At 38.9% G+C, this 18,547-nt stretch overlaps 1 protein-coding gene across 5 annotated transcripts in view; it reads left to right on the forward strand.

Annotated features, from left to right (window-relative positions):
• The window catches only part of UBAP2 (ubiquitin associated protein 2), a 53,417-nt gene that overhangs the window by 26,110 nt on the left and 8,760 nt on the right, over positions 1–18,547 (forward strand). For 2 of the 5 annotated variants that reach the window (XM_018077315.1, XM_018077316.1), the window contains exons 7-13: positions 269–372; positions 7,110–7,162; positions 12,606–12,673; positions 13,727–13,916; positions 14,550–14,763; positions 16,196–16,470; positions 17,600–17,778. In XM_018077315.1, coding sequence (XP_017932804.1) covers positions 269–372; positions 7,110–7,162; positions 12,606–12,673; positions 13,727–13,916; positions 14,550–14,763; positions 16,196–16,470; positions 17,600–17,778 — 1,083 coding nt within the window. The remainder of the gene's footprint in view (positions 1–268; positions 373–7,109; positions 7,163–12,605; positions 12,674–13,726; positions 13,917–14,549; positions 14,764–16,195; positions 16,471–17,599; positions 17,779–18,547) is intronic. The other 3 variants (XM_018077317.1, XM_008927719.2, XM_018077318.1) reach the window with 2 other exon arrangements.

The raw sequence follows: 18,547 nt of genomic DNA on the forward strand, positions 1-18,547 counted from the left end.
ACTGGGAGGGGTAGGTATGCTGTTAACTGCTTTTTCAGGAATTGCTTTGGTTCACTTTCTCTACGGGAATTTTGTTTTCCAGTCTCCTCACTTTTTTTCTCCTTTTCTCTTTTCTCCCTTTTTTATCTCTGTCTGCTCATAGAAAAAAAAATTTTTTGAAGTGAAATTGAGATGTTAAATCTAGTACAACTTCAGCTAAAAAGATGACACTTGTGCTCATTGAATGACCCGTGTGTTCTCTTCCATTTCTTAACTTTTAAAACTCTAGGACATTTAATCCTGCAGACTATACGGAATCTTCTGCCACTGATGGCTTTGGGACAAAATCAGAGATTTGGGAGACTGTTCAGAATGATGCAGATGATGGAACTGGTAAGATGCTTCAAGAAGTGGAAGGACTGGAATGAAGACCTGTAGCAAATTGCAGTTAAAATAATCATTCTGCTAGTGTTCACTTAACTTCTGACAATGTGACTCCTTCTTCTGTGACACAGATATTAGTTCATTTTTATAGTTAAACTGCTGCTGATGTGCAGAGCACAGAGCTTGTGTGTCTCTCTGGTAAGAATGAAGGGAAGGCATTGTGCAATTTTCTTGTTCTGGTACTAACAAACTCTTGAGAGACAAAGGAATTTGAAGAGTCACTGGAAGAACCGTGTATGTGAAGAACTGTTTAGATACTGCTTAAGATCTCACCTAATGTAATTAAGGAGCATAAGTCCTACTAGAAGTGATTGGTCCACAGGCATTAGGTAATGGGGTATAAATATCCAAGAAGAAAAAGAAAAGAAAAACAGTTTACAGATATGAATTCACTCAGTGACACTGGAAACCCCATCTCTGCAACGCAGAAATGTAAGGATGTGAGTCTCTGGGATGGAGGAGAGTTCCAAGGTCTGCCATCTTTGAAGAGAAGAATTAATTAACAAAACACGAGTAGGCACTTGAATAGAAGCCAAAAAGCTGTTGGCTTGTCTGATGATAGAGGCAGCTCTGTGTTTCTGTATGATGTTTCCAGTGAGAAGTACACACTCCAGCTAAAGGCAAGAGACAGAGAGAGTTTGGAAAGGAACCACTTAGCAGTGTTCTTGTGGTGATTCAGAAATGAGGTGGGTGACCTGCTTATCTGTGATTGGGAAAATAGGATACCTTACTGCTTCCTGTGTTCTGTGGAGATGAAGACAGGAAATCCTGTGTCAGGATGGTGTAATTAATGCATGGTTTTGTCGGCACTTGAGAACCCTTGAGGGAGAGAATTTTTTTTAACTGCAGCAATGGGTAACTCTTCTGGTCTCTTTGTTGCTGAAGCCTACTTGGGTGATTTTTCATCAACCCCTGTGTCAAGTGTGGAGGGAGATCCTGGAGGCCAGTGCTCTGTTGAGCTCTGCTCTGAGCTGCTTGAGATGCAGCTTTCTGAGCTTCATATGAACTGTTTCCCACTTAACCAGAGAAGGCAATGACAGGCTCAGAGTTTAGGATGGCTTATTAAGCAGCTGTCTTGTCACTCTGAGTGCCTTCTGGTCCAGCGTGGAAGAGTGGCCTTGACTATATTAAGTTATTAATGGGATCATTCTTGCCAAATATGGCATCTTTCCAAGGAATTACTTTTGAAATTACTTGGTACTGTAGCATAAACAGAAACGCACCTTTTATTTTCACTGATGTTAGTTTTTCAAATAAGGAGTACACCTAATGTCTTGAAAATTCCTCTTGGAATTCTTATATTTTTGTTTGCTATTGGTAGCAAGGGACAGGGTATGTCGTCACAAGCATTGCAGAAGCAGTAAGGTTAACTAGTTAAAAAAAACCTATAAGAAAGGTACAAGGAGACTGGACCAGAGATAGAGAATCACTGGTTTGTTTCTAGTGATAGCAGCTCTATGGTTGTGGCTTAAACACGACTTGTGCTCCACTTCCAAAGTATACTCAAATGTTTTGTGACCCTCCCTGCTAACTCAGAGTAGCCTTCGTGTGCTTCTCTCATGACAACCTCTGTTACTTGTAGGCATCTCCTCAGTCTTCAGTAATGGAAGAATTCTGCCTAGGAATAAGAGTAGCTTTGTGTGGGTAAACAGATCCCTGTGAGAGTATGAGCGTGTCTGCATGAGGAGTGTGCTGCTGAGCAAACAGACTGGTGGAAATTCAGAGGTCTAGTTGACGTGCGTGTTGCCTAAAATAGAAAATACTTTCTGGACAATATTAGTGTAGGTAAGGCAGAAAACAGTTCTTTTAATAAAGCACTTTATGCTGCAGCAAATACATAAAGTGCATGTGAGTGTCTAGGAGTTCTACAGTTTTATAGTACTAATCCATCCAGTCTGAGAACTGTCTGTCCCAGGACCTCCCCAGATATGCCCCCCTGGCACACCACCCCAGAACTGAGTTGGAGGCCTCAAGACTCCTTTCTTCCTCATCTTCCTCATCCTCTCAGTCTTTGGAGTTCCTCCCAGGTTTCTGGGCCATCAAGGTTGCTTTGGCTACAGTGATATTATTCCAGTCCAGGTGCATATCCCAAACAAGATGTGCTTGCTAGAGTCTTTTCCCTTGAAAAGAACATTAAATAAAACCTGAAGAATTTAGAAAATTTGATATGAAGCATAATAACAGGGTTTGGTAACTGTCAACTGCTATTCTAAAGTGTTAGAGACTATACAGCCATACTAAAAATCCATATTTGCTATAAATCTTAAGAATCCTAAGGCATCATGTGGAACTTCTTTTGGGATGTTGAGTGTGTTTTTGCTGTGTGCATGTTCCCAAGAACCTCACTGAAATTCAGTAACACAGCTTAAGGCATGTGTGGAAATTTTTAGGGAGTATGGTAGGGAGAAAGAAGGTGCGAGAAAGCATTTGTGAATTGTCAGTTTAATGGTTCTTAAGGGTATGTGAATGAATGAGTGTCACTGTGGGAACTTCCCACAAAATGACTTGGTTGGTGGAAATTTAAAGTAAACTTGGTAAGTGTGACTGTTCTTTTTGGGGGTTAAATATCTTTTTCTTGCTAGTCTTGATTTACTTTCAGTGCAGATGGAAAAGGCACCATAGCTGACAAAACAAAAATGTCTCTCTGAAGAGTGTTTTATTTTGTAGTGTTGCTTCTTTACACAAGCTCTCATAATATCTAAAAGAAGTCCCCCAGCCAAAAGGAATCTCATTAAAAAGAGTAGGATTTAAAATTGAATCATTTAGTTTTGTCCAAGTGGGAAGCACTTTCAACCTTGTGATGGAAAGCATCTTGAGGGTTTTTAGAGGAGGCTGCAGCTGGGGTAGTAGTTTTAAAGCAGAAGAGAGCACTGGGAAGGAAGATGGAAGCAGTGGTAGAGGGGAAAGAGTGGAAGACAAGGTCTGGACTGGTAGGTTGCACAAAGCTGAGCATGATTTGACTTGTCAATCCCAAATATTAGTTTCCAGGTTTTTTTCCCCCTACATTTACAGTGCTGTTATGTTAGTTACAAATCAACAGGCTCAGTTAAGTTCCCAATATAGAGTTACTAAAGATTTGAATGTGGGAGTCATATATATATCCATAAAGTTTTAAGTAGATTTTATGGATGCCAGGTAAGAATTTACACAGAAGAAGAGCAGGTTGGAAAATCACTGTCATTATTCCTCATTACGCAGTCCCAGTTCTTATTTCATCTAAAAAGAAAGGAAACAATATTAGCTCATACTAGACACTTAAAAAAGTACTGCCTGTCATCTGCAGTTACATTAAAGAGGAGATAGCAGGGCAACTGCCTGGAGAAACAAACCCAATGTGCTGATCAGAATGTTTTCTGAAGACACCATGCAAATACAAACTCTCTGTGGATTCCGAGTTATTTACTAAGTAATTCCTCTTTTAGCCAGTGCTGAGGAATTATAAATATCAACACTTTCATTAAATATACACCGTATGTTTCTGTCATATGTGCTCTGAAAGTGCTCTAGAACCTCATATCCTGAATTGCTGCCAGAAGAATCACAGTAGGTTCAGTGAAGCGTGTTTTAGGTGCACCATTGTGTAATCCAGTAGAAAATCTAACAGGGTTTTGTGGAGGTGAAATTTAAGTGTTGTTGGTTGAAATACAGAGTAAAGGGCAAATCTTTAGCAGTTCATAATGTTTGAGTTTGATTGTATTCCAAATAATATAGCATCCTTATTTATATAGAAGTAACATGCAGATGAAAGGCAAAGACAAAGGACAGGTGGGGAGAAACAAAATGACCAATCCTCATCCAAAAGGGAATAAGCCTGAAGAGTATGATTCATCTCTTACCTTCTTTGGAATGTACCAGGGCAGTGGGAGATCCTGAGTGAAAATCACAGCAGTTCTTATAAATAAGTTATGTTGGAGTTGCTTACTTCTCAAAGCAGGTTATAAAAATGGCATTGTGTTCTGGTAATTTATGGGTGCCTCTACTTTGGTATAGTTTCATAAACTACACAAAAAAACTTCCTTTATCATCGTAGTTATGAGCAGCCTTAAATGACTCTGAAACTGAAGAACGACAAAAAAAAAAAAATCATAATGTAACTGTCAAGAGGGAGGAAGGGAATTGTGTTGCTTGGAAGTTATGAGGAAGTTGGTATTTGGGTTTGTGGTTTTGTGGGGTTATTTTGTTGTTGTTTTTTTTTTGTTTTCTTGTAGTTCTGTAAAAGTCATAACGAACCTTCAGGTCATTCTAGAACGTGAGTGTAATCCAGAAAGAAAGAATTAGTACGTTAAGTTCAGCATAGACCAAGATAAATTTATTTTAGGGCTAAAGTCAGTGTCTGATTGTTCAAAGAAAGGAAAAAAAGTAAATAGTCTGACAGGAAGAGAGGAATTGGAGGAAAATAACTGAAGACTTACCAAAAAACTTGTATACTTTTTATTAGCTTTATAACTTTCTAAAACTGAACTTGTTACAAGGAGAAGCAGTGAAGAGTCACAGAGAGCCATCTAGGTTGAAGCTGGTATGACAAAGATTCTTGAAAACGCATAATTCTGGTGAAAAACAGAGAACTGTTGAATTGTGATGCTTTACAAGGCTTGGTAGAAAGGTTGGGAAGAGGATATATGGAATTGCAAAAATGCCAGCGTGGATTTTGAACTAAAAGGAAATTGATGTGCCTGTGGCAAGATTTGACTTAGAAATCCCATCAATAGGAGGAAAACATTAGCAAACTGGATTTAGTGCAGGGAAGAGCAGTGAAATTGACACGGGAAGGACTGAGTTAGGAAGGAAGAGTGTTAATAAATTTAAGTAATAACCTTGGCAGCTTGGGTAAACTAATAAAAGGGTGAAGAGTTGTGCTTGGTATTTAAAAAGAGTAGATGCTCAGAACTCCTAAGTAGGAGCAACAGATAAATCTTTAAATTGAATGTCAGGAAAACATCACAAGTATTATTCCAAGCAGGTTCAGTTTCCCAGAGGTGGTGGGGAATGCTCAAGAGTTGGACTTGATTTGTCTGAGCTCTTTTTGTGATTATTTCATTAGACTCCAAGCTCTGTCGTTAGTGGTCTGACACCAGCACAAGGTTTGTCTTCTAGGGGCAGGCCTTGCAGTCACTGATGGGAGATAAGTACAAGCAGGGCAAATACCAGGATCTATTTCTTTAAAGAAATATCAAGGAAGGGATTTTGTGCTGGTCAGTGGAAAGGAAAGAAAATGGACTGTTTCTCTAAAAACTACTGCTCATTGGGCTTTTTCTCCTTTTCAGAATTTCTATAGAAATGTGTGGATTAGTCTAGAAATTTGAGGCATTGTAGTGCTGTACTCAGGTGTGGTTATTAGTTACCAGCGTGTAACACCATCCTGATTAGGGGCTGTTTGCTAAAATGTGAGCACAGGATATCTCAGTCTCTGAAACTCTTATGTTGCCCCACAGAGCAGATGTTACCTTGCTCAGGACATGCCAAATAGTTTTGGATTCTAAGGTATAAAAACCCCTTCTCTTCTCCCCACCATATGTAACTTTGTGGTCGACCTGATCTCCTCACTGGATTAGTGAGGTCCAACCCTCCTCTGCCACAAACCGCTTGTTTTTTGAGGTGTACAGAAGAAAATACTAAGGCAGTGGTGGCATTGGTACAAGGTGGATTTGATGCGGTGTTCAGGGTGGGATTGTGTCTTGATTAATGTGTCTCAGAGGGTTCCTGATTAAGTGAAAGGAGGTGATTGAAACAGCCAGTTCTTTTGCTTTTGTACTTGATCAAGAGTGCCGGTGGCAGTAACATTGGTGCTCGTGTTTTCTTTACTTGTGGTTGTGTACTTTAAACAAAGGCTCTGGTTGTTCGTGGGATAACCTCTCTTGTGCTTTCACTGGTGGGCCTTCAGTCCCTTTATTGTTCTTGCATGTCTGTGCCTGCTGTTTCCTAAGGGAAGGGATCAGGTTCTTTCATCCACAGGGTTGTTTCTTGTAGTTCTCCTGTTTCTGCAGGCTGTGGACTGTGTGCTGTGCTCCAGTGTTCGCCAAATAAACTCTGCCTTAAGCTACAGGAAGAAGTGTTTGTAGCTATAGTGGAAACTTAAAGACTTTTTTGCTGCCATTATAAGAATTGTACATGTTTTAAAATAACATTGAGGGATTGGAGTTCTGCTCTGAGGAGAGAGTTAAAAGGTTGGAAAGGAGCCTCCGGAGGCATAGCTTGGGCCTTGAAATTGAATTTGTGTACAGTAGAGTTGTGGATGTTGGAGCAGGTGTTGTGGTTGTGTTTTGTTCAGGCTCTGTATGAATTTGTGCATGAAACTGGGAGATCCTGTGGGAGGGTTGGGTAACCTCTCACCATTGCTGGGCACATGGGAGAAAATTCTTCTAATGGTTTGAATTAATCACTGGGTGCAGACATGTGTGACGTGTTCATGCAAATTAAATCTGGCGCTATAGTGGCTAAGAAATTCCTGAAATCAGAAATTAGGGACAGGGGATGAGGGAGTGGTGGTGTTTCCCTCCCAGAATTTTAATTCTCCAGACCAATTTTCTAGGACTTCCAGCCGTGTTCCCAAATACATTTCCAACCACTATCTCCTTGTTTGGGGTTCCGCTATAACGGAAGCAGGATTGCTTATAAAGCAGAAGAGTTGAGACACAATGCTGTGCTTTTAACTTGCACCTGTTTTTTTCCTTCCCCAATTATAATAGGAGCATGGAAAAACTCAATAGAAGAATGGACAGCAGAAGACTGGAATGAAGATGTAAGTGCACCTTGTTGGATATACCAGTTGATCATTTACTCTTTTCAAAGTTTCTGTGTTGTTTCCAAAAACCAAATGTTTAAAGTAATACTTTTCTGTATGCATGCAGTGGTATTTCTTACTGTGTTTCTCACTGTAATTCCTGTTTATAATATAAATATTTAGATACACTTATTTTTTAAGTAAAATTGTATCAAGAAGTAGACATTGATTTTTGCTGGGTGGACAGTACATAGATTTAAAAAATTTAAGGTTTATTCCAAGTTAATTATTTGTGAATTGCAGTTCTCCACTGCCCAATGCTGATGGGTGATAACTGCATACTTCTGCCTCCTATTGTATAGAGTTTTAAAGACATATTATCACAAGACTTTTTATGTAATTAACTGCTGAAGCTTACTGTCCACTTTAAACTTCTCATTTGATGCTTTTTGTTTGAAATCTGTAAATTGTTCCACTTGGCTCACTTCATGTTCATAATATTGAAAAAAAAGGCGCTAGTAGTATGCTAAAGTTAACACTTAATTGCTTAATTCCTGTTGTTTCATTCATGATGTGTTGTCTAAAGTACTACCACAGTTTTGGTTATCATTCTTTATCAGGTGAGATGTGTTTTGGCATTTGTAATCATCTCATTTGTGATGCTCAGTTTTCAGTTGTTGTATTAAAGCTTAAGCAGTTCAAAAAACAAATGAGTGTCAAGAAATATGGAAAGGGAAAGCTCATAAGAAGTCTTCTGTCTTTTATAGGAATACTCATTATTTCAAATTTGTTTTCATAAGAGTGAGAGATTGTCTCTGAAATCATCCCTTTTGCCTCCTCCTTTAGGGTGGCATGTCAGTGTTATCCCTAGAAATGTGTGAATGTTTCATGTAACAGATACAAAAACTCCATCCTTACCTAATGAGGGATGTGTCTTTTGAGAAAATTGCAAGAAACTCTAAAATCAGTTGGTTTTCTGTATCTATATCTATTAATGCCATGAAAAGCTGATATATTTTTTAAACCTGTCCTCAGTTTCTGCAGTATGTGCTAGAAATGGACTAATGGCTAAGGATGGTGGAAATTTATGGGTTGTTCTCATCCCTGTTTGGTGCTGGTACAATACAGCACTTGTAGTATGGGAGGGGTGTTGAGCAATGGTGACTTGGTATGGATAGGATTTTTTTAATTAGTTATTAAAACTGAGTAATTTGCACATAAATCTTGACATCTCTAGCCCATTGTTAATTTTTATTAATTTTAGAATCCTGGAAAAGTTCCTGTAACCTAGGAGAAAGTTGTTCATGTGCTGATGTTCAGGAAGAGTGAATGAATTGTCAAGCTGAGGATACGTTAGCCCAAAATATGCAAAAAGGAAAAACAGACCAATTTGATTTAAAAATTAAAAAAAGTGCATAAAAATACAGCTTGTGCCCTTAAATGTTGTTTTGTGGAAAATGGTTCCCCTTCAAATCAACCTGATCTTGGTCTTTTAAGCAAATTATGAGTTAACTGTAAGGATAGTGTATGTCCTTGTAAGAGACTGGATCTAAGTCTTGTGCTCTAAAAATAATTGCATTCTATCACAAAACACATTAAGCAGATTGAAATCTTCCTTTCAAATTTTGACAAAATATCTTTTACAGGAGGACCCTTATTGAATGTGGGCTTTTCTAGGAGGACTGTTGAAAAAATCCAGTCCTGAACCAGATGCCATCGAGTGCCTCTGTCAATGATTTGGAAGTAAAAATAAAATCATTGCTGAATGAAATCTGTTGGAAATCCAAAATTAATTGGAATAGCATTTAAAAGTAAGCCAGTCATGCAGAGAAGTTTGAACCTCTGCAAGACTTGACCTGTTGAAATAAAAAATGCTGTAGTATAACCAAGTGCCCATTTGTTTATAAGAATGAAGACACACCTCCAGAACAAGGGACTGGTGTCTGGAAAGGAGCAACTGAAAAATTTTCGGGTTTGTAGTGGATGATGAAGAAAGAACAGCTCAGCATGATTTCTTTAAGAGCTGATGCTGTATCAAAAAGCCCCTATTGTACTCTCTCTTCCCTGTCTCTTAATCAATCGTGATTTATATTTCTGTACGTGGGCTCTCCTGAACTCGATTCTTATGTACTACATCCAATTTCTCACTGCTTTTACAGAAGAAAAATGGTGTATAAGAGCTGAAAATTACTTATTGATAGAAAAGGTCCTTGAGAAGGGAGATTTTTAGTTTACTGGATCTGAAAAGGTTACTTTAGGAGTATATAATGGGCTCTGGCTTTAATCTAGCAAAAGCATAATATGAACTTGTGGCTGGAAAATGGATACATTGAAGTGTATAGCAAGCAATTCAGTAACATGACTAATGATTAAAAGAACCTGAAAGCTGATATTTTTGCTCTCCAAAGGGAAAGAACAGGTGTTTTTCTGAAGAATATTTATGTTTAAATGTGGTGTTCTCTAGTCAGGTATCAGTTGTGAGCAGGTAAGTGAAATTTGACGTCATTTGACATTAGAAGAATTAGATCTTTGTGATCAAATAATCCTGCCTGGTATTTATCTTTAGTAGTGAGTATTGGGCAAATATAATAGGTTGTCAGCATGCTATTAAATAGAGTGGAAACTGCTTGCAGCGAAAACAGGAGGTTGTATTTTGTTAGTGGGATATTCAGGGCATGGACAGTAAAAGATCAGACAAATGTTGATATACTGTAGATGGCTCTGGGTGTTCCTCTTAAAATTGTGATCATATTCTCCTGGCTAAAGAAAGTCAAGTCTAACTACAGAAACTATCCAAAGGACAGAAATAGAATACATACTAATTACTGGAAGGTGGATGAAGGCAAACATTTTCTGTACAATACTGGTAGTTGTACTTTTTATTTGAAACAACAGCAACACTTTAAACAAAAAAGAAAAAAAAAGAAAGAGGAGGAGTGTGTTTTGGTGAGAGTGTTTCCTGTATGAGAAGGCAGCATGAGAACTTGTTTTAGTATCTTTAAACTTCAGTACATCATATCAAAACAGCAATAAGAGTTTTTTATTTCTGATTTGCTTATGTTGAGTTTCTGTGAGGATATTGGAGTATATTTACCTATTCTCCTCACCATTCCTGTTCTCCTGCTATAGGAGATGTTAGCTAACTGTTAAATATGTTGTCTGGTGACTGGAGAAAGATTTTATCACAGGAACAGGAGCTGGAAAGGACGGACATTTCACTGCAGATGGAGGAGATACCCTTGTGAGGCCAGCACTGCACATGGTTCACGACTGTTCGTTCAGTTCTGGGAACATGCCAGAGCCTCAGTGAAAGATTTGTGAGTGTAGTGTGCAGTGAGCATAATGACGTGGTTGGGAGCTGAAAATGCTACTTCTAAGAAATATTAAATACATCTGCGTAATAAAATTGCAACACAAAATATGTGTTTTGAGAAATGCTGTAATCCCAGCAAAGTTGTGAATTAAGTGCTTGATTGGAGCTTGTGGCAGTGAGTTCGCTGCAGAGTGTCTTGTAAATCTCAGTGTAGCTGAGCTGGTGGCTGGACACTTCTGTTTGCATGCTGGTTCACTTATAGGGAACATTTCCTCTCTTACACATCAAACATGCTTTTGCCTTGTCACAAACATCCTCAGGCTCCTTAATTTGCTTAGTTTTTGGGATTATTCAGTGTTTTGTCCGTGGTTAGTCTTATCCTGCCTTGTGTGAGTGTAAGAAACGGTTGACATTACAAAGAATTTAATATTTAACCAAGGGGTTGCAGACCACAGGCTGCTGCTTGTGCCATTGGCTGACCTCCTTGTGCCATATAATGGAGTCCATAACACCAGAGGAAGTACAGTACACATCGTTCTGGAAGAACACATACAATGGGGAAAGCGCTGAACAATAGAGGAGCAGCCTTTTTAATGGCAAATATGCTTAAGCTGAATCTGCTTTGTTGGTTTTGGTCAGTACACAGTGCCAGCCAGTGGGCTGGCAGCATTATACTCAGGACACAGTTGTGTTCCAGAAATGAGGGATTAAAGTGTGTTGTGTTGGCAGCAAGGGAAGGGAAAGAAACTTAGGGAAGAACTGTGGTGGTACTAATTTTTTCATGACCTCGTGTGTAGGATGTAAATGGGTGCTGGGAGAGTAAGTGAAACATTTGTGCTTGGCCTCTGAGTGGTAATTACTCCCAGACAGCCCTTCTGTGCCCTTCCTAAATCAGCAGTGTTTCATAGGAGAATCCCTATCAAATGTCCATATTCAGTGATACACGTGCTTTCAGTGGAGCTGCCTGTGGGATTGCAGGTGAAATTGGCTTATGTGTGTGATGTCCTTTAACTGGGCTGCTAGCAATGTATGCAATTAAAAATGCATCATTTCCTGGAAAAGCTGTAGTTAAACAGCACATTTTAAAGGTGTTCTTTGTGAGTGTTTGAGTAGGTCTGGTATTCTTCAATCTAAAGATAAGGCCACACCAAAGGAATTAAAGGTGATTTTGTGCAAATGAAATTTAAAGTATTAACGTTGTACGTGGATACCTCTGTCTTGCTCAACCTAACCTATACTGGTTTAAGACCTATTCTCGTTTACAAGTACTCCTGTCAATGGAAATGAATTAGCCCTAGGAAGTTGTAGCTGCTTTTTAAATAAGAAAATTATTAAAAAACCACACAGCAAAAAACCAACCCCCCTACAAATCAAGCCCAAACCTTAACCAGCCAACTTCACTTCCCCAGGTTCCTGGGCGAATATCTATCTATACTGTAACAGCATGGGGAAAACAGTGCAGTTTTCTTCTGTGGGTGGTCTGACTTGTTACACTGGTATAAGCAATTACACGCTTCTCGTTTTATTACTGTTTTCAAAGTTGCACTCTCAGGGCAATCAGTTAGAGATGTTATTGCCACACAAAGCAGAGCTGCCAAGAAGGAACCATGAATGCTGGTTCACTGTACTTACCTGAGTGCACACCTGCCTCTGCTGCTGCTGGGAGCTGAAATGTAAGACACAGGGATATGTGAAATGAGTGGGAGCAGTGCAGTGCCTTATCCTTCTGCAACAAGATCTGTCAGAGCTGCTCTGTTGAGTCCTAGGTTGTGCCTGCGCCCTGATGATAGACCATCTGTCATGTTAATTACTGTGTAACGGTGTGTTTTTCAGTTAAACTGTTTCCCGAACTGATGTTGTGACATCGGTATACTGTTGTGTGTGTTTTCAGTAGATCAAATTTCCTAACACTTTAATTAAGTTGGTACTTGATTCTGTAGAGGAGACTCTGCTGAAGTTTGACTACGTGTATTTGCCTTTTTAAGCAGAGCTGCAGCACAGCTGTTTGTAATGGTAGTTTGAATTTATTTTTATCTAGAAAGTGCATGACCAGGATGGGATTTCTGCAGATGCTGCATACAATCGGAAAGTGTGAGCATGTGTGATTAAAACACCTCTCCTCCTTCTCTGCCCCTCTCTCTTTTTCAGCTTTCTGAAACGAAAGTCTTCACTGCTTCCTCTGTCCCAGCTGAGAATCACGTGACTCCTGGGCAAAGGTAAGCTCTTATTCCATGTTTTCCCTATGCTTTAAAAACCTTCTGCTTGATTAAACAATGTTAACTTGCACACATAAAACACTGAATTAAACCTTGGTTAGAGATTGGTCAAAGTCATCTCAAAATTGCAAAAGCCTTGCTTGCAAACTGTTGGTTTTATGAGTTCCTGAGTTTAACTATTTTTTACTATGGAAGTGGAGACAAACTTGCCGAATTTATGACCATAATACTTCTTCTGCATGAGACCTGCTTACAGACAGGAACAAATGTAGCTGGAAAAAAAAGTTTTCTGTTGTTGAAAAGGAAGCTCTGGCTTTGGTGTCCAGAAAATGAAAGGCCTGCCCCTCTAGATGCAGAAAGTGTTCAGAACATGGTGCTGAAAAAATGTATTAACATGAAAGTTTGCATTGGCATAAAGGTGAATTTCCTTGTAAACATCACAATTATAGACCTTTACTGATGGTAGAAAGTTAAGATCAAGAACCAAAAATTAATCAGTTGCTACCTTCCTTTGCTTGCCTTTGTTTTCAAATGCCTGTCTTGTGGTGATGTGGAATCAGTTGCCTACATTAGCCTCTGGTTCCTGGAGAGCAGGTTAATGTTGAGTGATGAAGACTTTAGCAGTGGCATAGCATGAGATCTGAAAACTAAATAACCTAATGGTCCCAAACATCCTAGTACTGTTGTAGTACAGCAGAATTTTCCATATAATAGGGATGTGATTTGCAAGGTGCATGATGTCAGGTGTACTATAGTTCATATTCCTGTCTTTCTTAGGGGTGATATGCTCACATGTTCATTGCTCCATTCTTCCAGTGGATGTCCCTCAAATAATGTTAGAAAATATTTTAGTTCATCCACTCAGATAGGGGTGGGGGTTTTGTGTTTGTTTCTTGCTGTCAAAAAAGTCTCTTCTGTCATTTTTGTATGGTGGATAAGCAACATTGGAAAAGACTGTTATTAATAATTCTGTTGCTCGGATGGCAGCTTTAGTATTGCCAGTGCAGTTTAATGATCATGTTCATTACAGCCAAATTTCGCTTTGTTTTACAGCATTGATTTGGTGACACTGCTTCAAAAGCCAGTGACATCTACCCAAGAGACAGAAGGCAACTCATTTGAAGCTCCTCAGCCTCAGACCTTTGGCCAAGCCTTAGTATTCACAAATTCTCAGCACAGCACACAGATGGCATCAGGAACTGGCAGCTCCAGTGCTGTAAACTCTTATTCTCCTCAAAGTCTGGTAAAATGATCTTATGCTTTCTAAGTATTGTTCATAAGTAAATATTTCAGGTTAAACAACTTTTCTAGTGCTGGTCATTTCATGAGGTGTTCAGGTATTTGTAAAATTCAGGTTGCAAAGGAAGAATTCCATTCCTTCCATTCACCACCCCCCCAAATATTATTTTTTCATTTTGCTAAGTAGTTTTTTCTATATTTACATGAAGTAATTGTATTAATTTTTGATTAGAGAGCAGATGTGTTTGTTGCTTGCTGATGTAGGATAAAATAATTTGTTTATAGTGAAGAGCTGAAAGCCAGAAAACTGGTGGGTTGTTTCCAAGCACATATTTGACTGCTTTTTATGGAAGCATGCCTATTTCTGAGTCAGTTGTGAGGTGTGAAGTTGGGTATTTATTGTCTGAAGATCGGTTCAACTATTAGTAAATATATGCTATTTTTAAGATGTGTGGGTTCAAGTAAATTAGTATTATTGCAGTTACAGTGGTGGAAGTTTTTACTGGTCATTTGGTAGTAATCTAGGTGTAAAGAGATTTTAGTTGCTGCCAAATAGCAGCAATTGACCCTGTGATTATGTTCCAATTAGTAATTAAAAAATTCACTTCTTCCCCTCTTCTTTTTTGTCTTCTGGTAGTCTGCAGTTCTTTGTTCTGGCTTTGGAGAACTCAGATCCTCTAAACTGGCAAACTCTACTGGTTCCCAAATCTTGGACCAGTTGAAATCTCCAGGATTGGGTCAGTTTACCTCTCAACAAAACAACAGTAATTCTGCCACCACTAGCACAGCTGCAGCATCATCCTGGGATCTAAAACCACCTATTACTCAGTCCTCAGTCCTCAGTCAGTTAGGTAAGTGCCTTGGCATAGCTTTTTTCCTCTTTCTCTATTAGCCTGGAAATATGTCTTAATGACAGTGACAGTTTAAAATGGCTTTAACAAAAGACTTCTTCTAAAAAATGTAATCTAACTAATACAATTACTTACAACATTGTAAGAGTTACACTTAGTTGCTGGTAATAGACACCACCAGTATATCACAAACTAAGTATTGATAGGCTTAAGCCTATCCATAAATGTCATTACATCTTTGAAGTTATTGAGCCTTCCATGTAATGACATCTTTGATTTAGTGTGCTTGAATATTTAAATGGAACTTTGTTGTGACTAGTTTTCAACAAAGACTGGAAAAGACTTATTTTCATTGTACCTCTGCTGCTTCTAGCTGAGCGTAAAGTTGTATTGTGTTTTTGCCATTTCTTTTCCCCCCAAATTTTCTCTTCTAACCGTTACATGAATTTTGAATGAGTACTGTATAATCTCTTCATAATGCACATCTCAGTACTTTTTTCCCTAGCGTGCTGAGAATGATTCAGGTTACTTGTTTTGTCTATTCATAATTGTATGAATTTTTCATGTAATTTAATAAAATTGTACAAACAGTGAAAATGATGGAAACTTGGGTTTTGCAGTGTTGTTCCTAGCAGTATTCTCACTGTGAGAAGGTAGCTCTTCTATCTCTCATGTGTATGTGTACATGTTTATGTATAGATAACCAACCAACTTTGTAGCAATTACTATCTTTGACAGGCAGAAATTCTGGAAAAAAAAAGTTTATGTACATTTTAAGTTGCTTTCTAAAGGACTGTGCCAACCAAAAAAAACAAAAACCTGCATACTGCAAATGCTATAGATCTGTTATGGTTGTTGACCAGTGCTCTGGGCCACTTCATGGCTTTCAGCATCTGAAAAATATGAAATGGGAAGACTTGGGAAAAACTTGTAAATGTCCAGCACCTCTGACTCTCAGCCATTATGGGATGGTAGATGACTTTCTATTTGTTTTGAAAATCTCCTCCTTTGTAAGGACAGGGAATCCTAACTCACAATAGTTCTAAATCGCAACTTTTTACCTCTTGGAAGTAATCAATTTTATCAGCACAGTTAATTACAGTGAAACTTGCAGTGTTTGATTAAAATAATCCATAACAGTTTTTGAGGATTGTGTAGATAGGTTTGTTTTCATATTTTTGGGGGAAAGCTAAATAATACTTGCCCACAGTTGTTTATATTTAGAGTAGAGGATATCAAGTATTGTTGTTATAGTTACAGTGGTAATGTTCAATGTGAAACTTGTGTGATCTCTGAAAGAGACTTGCACATGCTATAAAATCGTAACCGTTGAGCATGTCAGGTCACCCAGATTCTTCCATAAAGAGTAGAACAGTGAAGAGCAGAGTTCGGTGCTTTAATTTTGATATTTCTTTTTCCCAACACTGACCAGACTTTAAATCCCAGCCTGAACCATCCCCAGTTCTGAGCCAGCTGACCCAGCGACAGCAACAACAAATACAGGTGGTTCCTGTTCCTCCTCCTGGGCTGGAGTCCTCCTCCTCCCAGGTAAAACTCCGAGAGCCATCACCAGTAGACACCTCTACAGCTGTTAGCAAAATATTGCAGCTTCCCACTATATCTATGGATAACCAGGCAGTGACTGCCCATCAAACCCAGCAAAAACAGATAAAACCACCAAAACGGAGGATAACTCCAGCATCCAAGGTGGGTAATTGGATGGTGACTTGTGCTTAGTAAATATAAAAACACAGAAGAATTTGTATTAGCAATACAAGTGTGGGCAGCAGGACCAGGGCAGTGACTGTCACGTGTACTGGGCACTGGTGAGGCCACACCTTGAGTGCTGTTTTCAGTTCTGGGCCCCTCATGACAAGAAAGATGTTGAGGTGCTGCAGTGAGTCCAGAGGGAGGGCAATGGAGCTGGGGAAGAGTCTTGAGCACAAATCCTACAAGGAGCAGCTGGTGAAGCTGGAGGTGTTTATCCTGGAGAAAAGGAGGCTCAGGGGGGAACCTTATAGCTCTCTACAATTGCCTGAAAGGAGGTTGTAGCCAGGTGGGAGTTGGTCTCTTCTCCCAAGTAGTAAGTGATAGGACAAGAAGAATTGTCCTCAAGTTGCCACAGGGGAGGTTTAGATTGGATATTAGGAAAAATGTCATCACTGAGAGGATTGTCAAGTACTGGCATAGGCTCTACAGGGAAGTGGTGGAGTCACCATCCCTGGAAGTGTTTAAAAGATGTGAAGGTGTCCTGCTTAGGGACATGGTTTAGGACTTGGCAGTGCTGGGTTTAGTAGTTGGACTCGATCTTAATGATTGTCTTTTCCAATGTAAATGATACTATGATTCTGTTCAGTATATATTGTATATAAATTGCTGGGGAAAAGGAGAGCAAAGACCTTGGTATATTATATGTTTATAAAGCAGGAAATCCTAAGTCATTACATCCAAAATAGAGTGGTGATGTCTTTTCCAAGCACACATCTGTTTTGCTCTGTGTGGAAAATGACTGAGTGATTTTTAGATTGACTTAATAGCCACAATATGAATATTGTCTGAGGGGGAGGGATGTACACAGATGATACTTATGTACTATAGAATAGTATGGTTTACTCTTTCAGCTCCAGATGAGGGCAGAATCAATGAATTAATTCCAGGTTGCAGAGATGTAGTTACTTTATGTAGTATAAACTATTGTCACAGTTTTAGTTAGCAGCATAGGCTGAGGCAGTAACTGAAAAGACTGTAGCTAAAGAGAGGAGAGGGTGTCAGTTGCTGATATTATTAAATGAGACAGTGCATGCAAAGGTTTCATGATTTTTCTTCTTCCTTTAAGATTCCTGCCTCTGCAGTGGAGATGCCTGGATCAGCAGATGTGACAGGGTTAAATGTTCAGTTTGGAGCTCTTGAGTTTGGATCAGAGCCTACACTCCCAGAGTTTGGATCAACTTCAAGCAGTGAGAATACCAGCCAGGCGACCAACAATAGCTTATACTCAAAATCTGTGAAGTATGTGTGAGTTCCCCTCCTGCATTTGTCTTCTCGAGGGGGTCAAGTTTGTGCCAAAAACGTCAAGACATGGTTACAATGTAATGGGAGGGGAAAATGCGATGAATTGTAATGCTAAGTGTTTTCTGTGGATTGCATCTTAAAATGAGAAATTTCTTCTCTAGTGATAATCAAAATCTCCCTGGATTGGGTGGATGTGAAGATGGAGATGACATGAATATAAATAACCTTATAATAAGCTACCCTTTATAGAAATGCTTTCTCACGTTTAGTTGCTCTGATTTTCAGATTTGTTTGAGGGTTTGTTCCTCACAACCCACATTTTTCTCTGTTTGATCCAGGAGAATTGACCTTTGTACCATATAGGTGTATCAGTAGATTGGCATCAGATTACAGATCTGATGCTCCTATGGGATCAGAAAAGAAGCCAGTCTGTCAGTATGCCACAGCTCTTATTGAAATGCTAAAATAGCCAATGATGTGTGCCAACGTGCCAGTAACTCATTTTTTCATCCTTATTCAAAAATTGGCATCAGTTAAAAGCTTCCTGAAGTTAGTTCAGAAATATTAATAAAAATAAAATTTCACATTAATTTCTAGTTTTATACATGATTTAAACTATTTGGAAACTAGAACATTCCTGCGTATTTTTAAGTATTTTTTTCTCTTTGCATAATTCTATCTGCAACATTAGAATTCTAATGTAAAGAGACTGTGTGTTTCTCATTATATACCAGACTTCATCTCTCTGCTTGTTTAAAAAAGAGAGATTATG

This window comes from Manacus vitellinus, unplaced genomic scaffold (genome assembly GCF_001715985.3).
Source record: "Manacus vitellinus isolate BGI_N305 unplaced genomic scaffold, ASM171598v3 scaffold_36_pilon, whole genome shotgun sequence".
NCBI lineage: Eukaryota > Metazoa > Chordata > Aves > Passeriformes > Pipridae > Manacus > Manacus vitellinus.